The 10901-nt window shown below is 39.5% G+C and overlaps 1 protein-coding gene across 1 annotated transcript; it reads right to left on the bottom strand.

The window, feature by feature from the left end:
• Window positions 1-1792: 1792 nt before the first annotated feature.
• On the bottom strand, window positions 1793-2200 carry pmchl (pro-melanin-concentrating hormone, like). The gene has a single exon (XM_040157951.1). It carries the CDS (start codon window positions 2198-2200, stop codon window positions 1793-1795), a length of 408 nt encoding a protein of 135 aa, XP_040013885.1.
• Between the last annotated feature and the right edge of the window lie 8701 nt (window positions 2201-10901).

Genomic DNA, 10901 nt, shown 5'->3' on the forward strand with positions numbered 1-10901 from the left:
CAATAAATAGCCTTTTATAATTTACAGAGTACCACAGTTTTCCAAATTGTGGCTCATGAGTCGTTTTGTCAGAGTAGGCATTACATTTTTCAAATGCTGGATATCTGCCGATGTCTTCAGCCTAATTGTTTTTCCAACCAGAAGCTTACTCCCAAATTCCAAAAAGGTGCAGACATTCCCAGAAACACATCCTCCTTTCTGCTGACTCGCTGCTCTCACTCTGTATTTTGTGAGGAATGTTCTGCAGTTGCTGGCTGAGCCACTTTGACAGACCCACAACAATCACGCATCAGAAGCTTTATTTATTTATTTATTTTGAATCGCTTTAAACCGGTGTCTCCTGGTAGGGAAGGTGCTGCAAGAATTCACAAGTCACCTCTGGAACACACATACCGTACCTGACAACTGCACACACTTAATTCGCAGTGTGAACACATCCACAACCAGAGCACAACCAGATCATCTTTCTGCACCAACAGTGCATTACTACAGCTAATGAGTTGATGATTGATTGAATGATTTATTTTTCTCTGCTATTACAGAGACGTCATATAGAATTAATGAATTATGAGCATTGTAAGACACTAGAGGACCCAATAAACAATGACAGAAAGGTGGAAACAGGTAGAAGAAGAGATGGTGCGCAAGATTTTTTTCACCAAATTTCATTAAAACCAGGGGACACTTTTTTGAGATGTGTGTTTGATCTGTGGATCTTCATTATCAGCTGCGTTTCGCAAAGCAGGAGCCACTGCAACTATAATGAACCAAACCATCTGTAACTGATTTTTATCGAACATCAGGATTCCTATCCTGATTGATTGAAAGGGAAATTTCAAGTAAATTCTGACTATGCGGTGCAGGACACATCTGCGAAGCTCAGGAAATCACTTATCTTTATGCTTTGGTATTATTAAAATCCACACCTCAAGTCTTGTGGAAGATGTGTTCCTGTACGATTGGAAATATTTTCCCAAGAGTTTGCCTTTGTTGTGCACAAAAGACGCGACCGACACATGTAAGACAGCAGTCATTTGCCAGTATGCAGGATCTGATGTGACAAACTGTCAAGTGAAAATCTGCCTGTAATTTTAGAGGAAAGGGGAGCTGCTGAAAGTGGGTAAGTCGTAGGCGTTATCAGAGCGACTCTTCCCATCACAGATGTTTTTGTTGAATGAGATCTACAATACCTCCAGGAGAAGCCAAACTACAGCCTACATCATACTCTACAGAAACTACTGCTGCTACTCTAAGAGCTGCTGCAGGAAAAACATTTTAACATATCTTTTTACTGGGTGTTTTCCATCTATCTTTCCTCTGTTGCCATCCCTGTAATGTCTGGTTTTGAGTGTTAAATAAGAAGTTCAATATTTTGGGAAATACACTTTCTTTTACTTTTTACTTTACTTTCTTCCGAGAGTCAGATGAGAAGATCAATACCATTCTCGTGTCTGCTCTTTAAGTACAGAGCTGAAACGGGAAGGTGATAAGCCTAGCTTAGCATAAAGACTGTAGGCAGAGGGAAAAAGCTAGTCTGGTTCTGTCCAAAGTTCAACAATAAACCTACCAACACCTCTACAGCTCACTAATTAAGTCACTGTATTTCTATGCCATCATTTTATGAAGAGATCTGAAGGTAGAACTCAAACATAATCTCAACAATCTCAAAAGAGATATCAAACATGAACAAGACATAAGGATAAGGCAGAATTCAATAATTTTTATTCTCAGATCATCAATCATTTCAATGTAGATACACAGAATTTTAGGATTTGGATTGGATGAAACTGTCCTAGACTTCCCAGCATGGCCGGTACACCCGTCCCACCATGCACCGCATGTTGTCCCGCCTCAGGATGGGGATGCTCAGGTCTTGGCCGGCGTCTCCGTGCTCGATGGCCTGGCTATTGTAGTCTGCTGTCCGCTTGTAGAGGGAAAGTCCATTGTGCAGCACCCGCAAGTCCCTCCACAGGCTCGGATCGGCGACAACAATTACCCTTTGCCCTCTGGTGTTCCCCGTAGAGCTCAGATCTGCATCTCTGAGGCTGTTCTCTGTCACCTCGTCACTCAGCAGCGAGGAAAACGTATCCTGCACCAAGGAGCCTTCCTCAGTCTTGGCCATGGGTAATGCCCCTGAAAGTGCATAGCACTTGAATAAGAGTGCTGCGGCGAACATAACAGACATGAGTGACTGTCTCATGGTGAAGATCTTCTAGGAGGTGCAAGGTGCTGGCTTCGTGGATGAGTTTCTTTCCAGAGCTCTTGCTTCGCTGTTCTGATTCTGAGAGCATTTCATGGTCTTTTATACTATTTCAGACACACTGGATTGGCCACGTTAAACCATTTTTCATCATAGCTTCTCCTGTTGTGTTCAGGAAATTGGCCAAAAGCATTAAAAGGCAGTTGTTTAGAACTCTTACAGTGTTCAAGTGTGTTTTGCCAGAAAATTAATTAAAATCCTCCCCAATGGGGTGGCTGATAGTAGACTCTTGATGATAAAACAGTGGGAATTCTTTGAACAGGTGACACCAAGAAAAACATTCATCTAAAATTGCTGCCCTTTAAAACAACCAGGATGGATTACACACCCGTGAAGCTCTTTGTGGTGTCAGATACTCCTTGATGAAAGCTGTCCTCTCGTGGCATTGTTGCAGCAATGTTCAATAAGGGATTTAACCATGGATTAGTGCAAAAAAGAAACAAATTATTCCTGAAGTGTTTGTTTGTGACAGCAGCTCCTTGTTGACGTGTCAAAGATGAAGTGAAGTTAGGAAATGTTTCTTTGTGGAGAATATATAGTAGATCTGCTCCCAAGGCCCTGAGGTGGAAGCTGATTTGATCTCTTGCTGGACTGCAGCATAATTACCATCCTATCTAATTATGGTTGCCAGATGGGTTCTACAGAAGCTGTGCACACCTGTGCCTGCATGAGATCCATATGAAATAAGTAAATGTAATTTATGCAGGTGACATTTGAGTCGGATCAATCGCGTTGACAAATTAACAAAGTTTTTATTTGTGGTTTGGATAATTTCATGTCATCTTCTATTTCAGTAAAGATTTTTTTGGATAGATCTAGATCTTTGGAGCAGAGGCTGCAAATAACATTTGTATGAGCACTAAAAACGTATTAGATTTAACACTAGGCTGCTGAACACAGTAGTTTAACAGAGAATGGATTTGAGATTCTACTGACATGATTTGCAGCACATTGCAAAACTTTGATGGCTAGACTTATAATTTGGTGTCATTAAATTGTTAAGGTTATTTTGGAATTGGTAATGTGCAGCTGGGCAGTTCAGATGGGAAGTGCTGTGGACAATTTCTTATTGAAAACCATGTCTGTGGTTTCTAAAAAGTCTGGCATTTGAGAATTATCTACACCCTCTTTTTATTACTGTCTGAAAGGCCCTCTGTGGTTTTCTGGAGACAGAAAGTTTTGTTTAAATCTTATCTTTCATTCCTAGATGTCAGATGTACATATGTACATTTGATGGGATGGGTGGAGCAGTAGGTGTTAATGGTCCAAAAGAGAATGCCCCTGTTTTTGATAAAAACCATATGGATCTTTAAAACAGTGTTGTTTTAGGAATTAACCAATTACTGCCAACACTTCAAATCCACTTGGTAAGACTACCAGTTACATGACCAATGAAAAAGATCACGTAATCGCTCATCTTAAATATATTCAGAATAGTTTCTTCTTTATTATCTGTCCCACGAACTGCATTCAGTTTGTCCATTTAAATTGTGAAGAAATAGTACCAACTGGCTTCCACAAGAGAGAGAAAATCAACATCAAGACCATTAAAACACTTTTTAGGGTTACCGATATTCAAAAAGCAAATGCACACAGAATAAAGGCCTAACATTAGTGGCTGATTGGTAAAGGCAACACGTTTTGAGTTCAGTGCTCTTCCTCAGCAATCTTGGAAGGTAACTAAGTACATTTACTCATGTATTGTACTGAAGTACAGTTCCAGTACCATTTTGTCTGCATAGTGGCTACTTCTACTTTTTTATTTAGTATATTTTGCTAATAATACTTATGTACAGTGACATGACAAAGTGTGTGAACCCTTTGGAATTATCTGCATTTATGTATAAATAAAATATGGTCATATCTTCATCTAAGTTACAATAATGAACAAACACAATCTATTTTAACTAATAACACACAAATCATTGTTTTCTTCTTGTCCATATTGAATACATCATTCAAACATTCACAGTGTAGGTTGGAAGTAAGTATGTGGACCCCTAGCCTCCTGACATCAACAAAAGCTAAATGGAGTCAGGAGTTAGAAAACCTGGAGTCCAACCAATGAAACCAGCTTGTAGGTGTAGGTTAGAACTGCTTTGATTTATAAAAAACACTCAAACATACTGAGTTTGCTATTCACAAGAAGCATCTGCTGGTGTGAACCATGCCTCACAAAAAAAAGTATATCAGAAGTCTTATGATCAAGAGTTGATACTTTGCATAAAGCTTACAAAGTTACAAAGTAATCTCAGAGTTTAGATAGTCATCCGTCCACAGTTGGACAAACTGTCTAAAAATGAAGACGATTTAGTACTGTCCCTTGAAGTGGACACCCAGCTAAGAAGACTCCAAGGGCACAATGCGATTGTTCAATGAAGTAAAAAAGAAGCCCAGAGTAACAACTAAAGGTTAAAGGAATCATTGATGCTGGTTAATATCTTTGTTCATTAGTCTATCATACGACGCAAATCATGGTGCATCGTTGCATGGAGTACAGAGTCGATGGAGGAGGCTGCTGCTCGGCAAAAGAAACATCACTTTGTGCCTGAAGTCTGCCAAAGAGCAGCTTGAAACTCCACAATGATACTAGTAAAACCTTTTGTGGACTGATGAAACCGAGGTTGATTTGTTTGGGAAGAACACACAGAACTACATATGGTGTAAAAAGGGCGCTGCATATCAACATGAAAACATCATCCCAACGGCAAAGGACCGTGGAGGGAGCATCATGATTTGAAGCTACTTTGCTGCCTCTGGGCCTGGACAGCTCGCCATCATCGAAGTATCTTATAGGATAATGTCAGGGTGGCTGTGCACCAGCTGAAGCTCAGTAGAAGTTGGGTCGATTACCCTAAACATCAAAGTAAATCTACTACAGAATGACTTAAAACAAAGAAAATCCACCTTCTGGAGTGGCACAGTCAGAGCCCAAACCTTAACCCAGTAGAGATGCTGTAGAATGACCTAAAGAGCTCCCTTCACACCAGACATCCTCACAATATTTCTGAGATGAAGGAGTTCTGTAGAAGATTGGTTCAAAAGTCCTCCTGAACGTTGTGCAGGTCTGATCCACAGCCACCGGAAGAGCTTGTTGAGGTTATTGCTACCAAAGGAGGTTCGGCCACTCATTAAATCCAAGGGCTCACTTACTTTTTCCACCAGCACTGTGAATATCTAATGAAAACACTAAAGATTGTAGTTTTTTGTTTGTTATTAGCTTAAGCATATTGTCTTTGTCTAAACTTGTGACTTAGATGAAGATACAATTTTCAATGCAGGACTTCTACTTGTAATAGAGTATTTTACCAAAGTGGTTTTAGAGGTAGAATGATTATATATAAAGTCAATACAAGAACACAATAGGCTGTGAAACAAATACTCTGGGCTATGCAAATTGAGCCAACGACATCTGCTTAAGTTTAACATATTTCAACTTGCATGAAAAATTGACTTTAACCCCAAGGCTGCGTGACTCTACTTCATAAAAAAAAAGAAATAAGTCAGAGTCTGAGCTGACTTGTGTTTTCTTGTTTGTGTTTTCTTTTGTGGTTATTCAACATTATAAAACTTACATTTTTGAATATTTAGCCAACATTTTTAATGTCAACCTATTAAATCCTACTTTAAATACCTTTGAAAAAAGAGAAGCTAAAATTCATGCAAACCACTGGAAGTTCTTTGACGCATTGTTCCATATACGTCAATGAAATAACCCAATACATTTCTTTACATTCCTGGAAAACAGAGAAGCAGAGGCACGAAACATTTTCCATGTTTGCCTTCAGGTGTGAAGGAGCAGCTGCCCGCTGAAAGTGTTTGTATGCCACAGACAGTGCTACACCTTGTCAAGAAGAAGACGAAAAGGAAGAAAGGGATTTCCAAAAGCAAGAGGCTAAGATGTGCTAACCAACTGACTGCACTGATGGGCGCCAACCAAAACAAAAACCGCGGCCCAGGAGTTTAAAGGAAGAGTAAAAAGACGGAGGCTCTCACATAACAGCAGCACCTTTGACATACAGCGGCGCTTCTCTTTATCATAATACTGAGTGGCGGGCTATACGGCACAGGCTCAAGTGTTATTCCAGCTAGGTAAATACAGGAGACAGATCTAAACAGGCACAAATAGAATTATGTTGTTGAAATTCCAACACAGTGCATTCTGCCAGCCCTTTATGAGGTCAGACCAATTGAAATCTGTTTTCATTCGCTCACAGACAGGTTAAGGATTCCTGTTCCGCAACATGCACAGAGGACTTCCTGTACAGGGGCAGGAAGTTCTGGTGGAAATTCACTGGATGTTCCGAAATAAGCAACTACAAAGTTTTGAAAATGGCACTGTAAGTGCTATATTATTATATGTTATATATTGGTTTATTACTGCTGATGCATTAATGTGGAGGCAGCAGTTCACTGATGTACTTGGTCAGGTTAACTGTTTTAAATGCTTCTGGACATTGTGATATTTAAGAGTGTATCATTAGGGGGTCACACCATTAAAGCCAAAGTATACCCACCTATCAAGACACAGAAACCACTGAGAAACCAACATGTGACCACTGGAACTCCAAGAATTATCTATGGACTTATAAAGTGACCATGTCTTGTTCGGCATCTTCAGAATACTGAAGATGATAATGATGGCACACAACTAACACACCTTGAAGAGCCCTAAGATGAAAGCAAGTCACAACTGTTAGCCATTTAATAATTGCAGAGGGTGTGAGTAGGTCCAGGGGTCAGGATGTGACTGCAGGGGAAGATGAAAGTAAAGAGATGAAAGCTGATGTTGGATCTGGTGCTACTTCTAAGAATGGTTTGACTAAAACCCAAAGCATAATATTCCCACAGAAAGTGACGTCTCCAAAGTGAGCGCCCATCTGAGCTGCAAGACACAAATGCAGGGTATCCAAGAGAAAAACAGCCGAACACATTCATATCTTATCAATATATCTGCAGGGATACTGGTAGTCATGGAGATGGTCAGTCAACATGTAATCACAATGCAATACAAAAATAGCAACATTGGCAGTCTGTGTGTTGGTCAGGGGACAGAGAGAGTGAGATCCCTGTGAAGAACTCCTCTCCGCATCCTGTTTTTCGATGGAGGGATGGCATAATGAACTACATGGAGGGGTTTTGGAGAATGTGATCCCCGTCCAGCTCACACTCGCCTCAGTGACCGCACATAAGCCACAGTGGTAATGCTGGGTGGGGGAATGTTGCTCTAAGTTTCAGGAATTTGAGCTTTAGAGATGCTTTACTTGAAAAGCTCCTTACACACATTTGCACTGTAAATCTTGAGCTATTTTTGGAGAACGGCATGTTAAACAGTATATGTTAATATTACAAAGACCTCAAAATCTAATTTCGTTATCAGCTTCTTACTCAAAGTGATGGAATCCTTCATTCAGTTAGGAACGTACTTGTTATTTCAATTCAGCGATTTCTGTATTTATGTTTTTGTCTGTGCTCCTCTGACTGGTTTGAAGCGGGTGGGGATCTTCTGGTAAAAGGTGATGTCAGCTATTTCGATGCACCAATCAGAATTTAACAATATAAAAAAATCAAAAACAGGCTGCGTCTGAGGTCACTCCACATTTACTGTCTATTGCACTATGAGTGAATGAAGGAGAGTTTTCAGACACAGTCTCAGAGAATGATGACAGTTGCAGGTTTGTTGCTTATGTTGCCAGAAAGATCCACTGTCAGTTAAATGGAATCAAAACCCTCCCACGCAGGTCTGACGAAGCAGATTAGCTGTGATTTAGGTGTTACATTTACTGCTATAGAGAAATGCTTACTACTTGAAATAGGCTTCACATGTGAAATGATAAAATCACATGTGCCCGCATTATGTAAAGTTATCGCCTGTGAATTATTTGAAAAACCACATGTGCCTAGGTGTGAAATTCCACAAGATGTAAAATCCCATGTGATTCAATGTCCCAATTTTACTTTTTAACCGTACATGCAAAACGAATAACACTCCCATCAGCCTCAGGTGTAGGCTACTTTTTGTTTAGTGCTAATGAGTAAATGCTAGCATGGCAACATGGTAAATTAAGATCGTGAACATTACGGCGAAACATCAGCAGATTAGCACGGTCTTCATGACCGTGTTAGCATGCCATTTTGCATGTAGCTAAAAACGTCAAGTGCAGCCTCAAAGAGCCACTAGAGTGGCTGTAGACACTTGCTGATAAAGAAACACAGCTTTTGTATGGTAGTATAATGAACTCTATACTTTGCTTCTAATTTTTATTTATGAATGTGTGTGGAGATGGTAAGATGTGGGAGTTAGTGTGAGAAATCCTTTCTTTTTGTACTGTTCTCTCTTTTCTTGCAGTTTATCTTTGTCTATTGTGTCCTTGTGAAAATGGACAATATACAACAGAAAAACAGTTTTTTCACCCAGGAAGGTATGTACTCTTGGCAACTGTCTCACCCCACCACTGACAGAACGTCAACATCACACTGCTTGTTTGCTGCAGCACATCTGGCATTTACAGCCGACATAATCACAGATCACTATGAAATGATGGGTGGACACCCATTAGATGGCGTGGCATGATGGGGCACAGTTTGAAAGTCTGGCATCCATTAAACATTGATTTGATTTCTGACTGTGCTTCATGCTGAGGTGGTAGACTGTTCCAGATGCTCTGACAGGGAAAACTTCTCTGCTGTTTCTCAGCAACAGGCTCAGTGGTTTGTTTCTGTGTCTCATTTCCACGGTAACAAGCACCGATTGTTAAATTTAGCAGGGTTTGCATGGATATGATTAAATGATGTGTGATTCTCAATGAACAAGTCATTCAACAAGGTTACAGATCAAATAAATTAATTCTCAAACTGAGTTTCCCCCCCAGTGATGATGATGTTTTTCGGTTTGGCAGCAAATTACATTCACCTTCAGGGTATAACAAGAGAGCTGCAGCACATACACAGTGAAAATGTGAGATGAGGTTCTACTTAGAAAGCCTTTGCAGATTGTAGGTGAAGGGAAAACAGAGAACATAAGCCAATGCCGTGAAGTGTATTTGTCGAAGAATGCTAGAAAACTATTTTTTCACATTATTATCCCTTTACACGTTATAATCAAGCAATGGTCTCTTATGATTTTAATAGCAAAGCATTAAGGACTAATGGGGTTTTTGGGGCTAAGTTTAAATGTAGACTGCATAAATCTCTCATATCTGTTAAAGCTTTGATTTTAATAATTGATGGTATGATAACTCTTAATTAAGAAAAAAACATTTCTTAAAAAATGCAAAAACCCTCAACAACTCTTTCGTAAGATCTCAAATAGAAATTTAAGTAAATGTTATTCTGGCAAAAAGTGTATTTCTTGAGTATAGAAGTTCATTCTTGACCTTGGGAACAGTATGTATGACAAAATAATCGAAACCCAAGGTCCACTTACTAGCTTTCTTTGAACTGTCAACCGCAATCTGATGGTCATCACCAGTGAATGGAAAAGGCTCTGCTGTCATGTAAGCTAACTATGGAACTTTAGTTGGGGAGATGGGGGGTGGACTTGCATCCTATCGCTGTTGATCCAGATGGCCTTTTTTTTTTTTTTTGAATGCAACTATACAAATGATTTATACCATGTTTTTTCCCCCATGATCTGTCTGTAATTTTTTTGTAGTTTGTATTTGTTTGACTGTTCATGTTTAGGGTTTTTTTTTTCACTTTGAATTAAGCTCTGCCTTTTGCACTGGAGGAACATAAGAGTTGAATAAAAGTAAAAAGTATATGACTTGCGCTGTTCCTCCAATTGCCACCACAACCCTGGCACAGCAGGATGGATGTAACAATGGATGATGACTGGATGGATCAGTCAGTGGATGGATGTAAAGAAATTTTACCATGTGATCACATGACAGGAATATCAGCTTTGTTCACTTTAATTGCCCCTCAGGAGACAATACTTTCACCAACAGCTGTCTCCTGGAACCCAGAGGATGTGCTTCTCTGCTCACCCAAAAGAATGTGAGGAAGATTATTCATCCCTTCACCTTCCACTCTTTAGAAACTTTTAACTCTTTCATAATTGTAGCTGGTATTTCCCATATGGCCAGTTACTTTTACAAGTGCAGAAGAGAGATTTTTTTTTGGACAGAGTCGTACTGATGAAAAGGCAGAAATATGCAGTATGTGCTTTGTATACATTTTTTGTGTTACAGCTCATATTCCTTCGAGGTAACACACGTCTTTACCGGTAAACTGTACATTACATTAAAATGCATACGACAACGAGTGACATGTACAGAAAAATAACAAAATATGAAATACAAGAAAGTGCAAAAAAAAAAAAAAAAACCCCACATGGATGCCAGTGTCATAATGCAATAGAATAAGAATAGTATAAGAATACTGCAACAATACCTGTAAGTTTAGACAAGTTATTTGTGCTGGAGTAGTGACAAAATATCTGGGTTTTGCACTTTTGCTTTCTTCGGTTGGAGCACCTTCTTATTTTCTTTCTTTCTTTCTCGGCCTATGTTTTTCTTTTATTTTACTGTATCTTTCTCCTTTCTCAATCCTGTCTCAGCAAAAACAAAAAGAAAACAAAACCAAAAAAAAAATCTGCCGTTGTCATGGTGACACTTCCGTCAACCGAGTCCTGTTGCCA

Source organism: Xiphias gladius, chromosome 20, assembly GCF_016859285.1.
Source record: "Xiphias gladius isolate SHS-SW01 ecotype Sanya breed wild chromosome 20, ASM1685928v1, whole genome shotgun sequence".
Lineage (NCBI taxonomy): Eukaryota > Metazoa > Chordata > Actinopteri > Istiophoriformes > Xiphiidae > Xiphias > Xiphias gladius.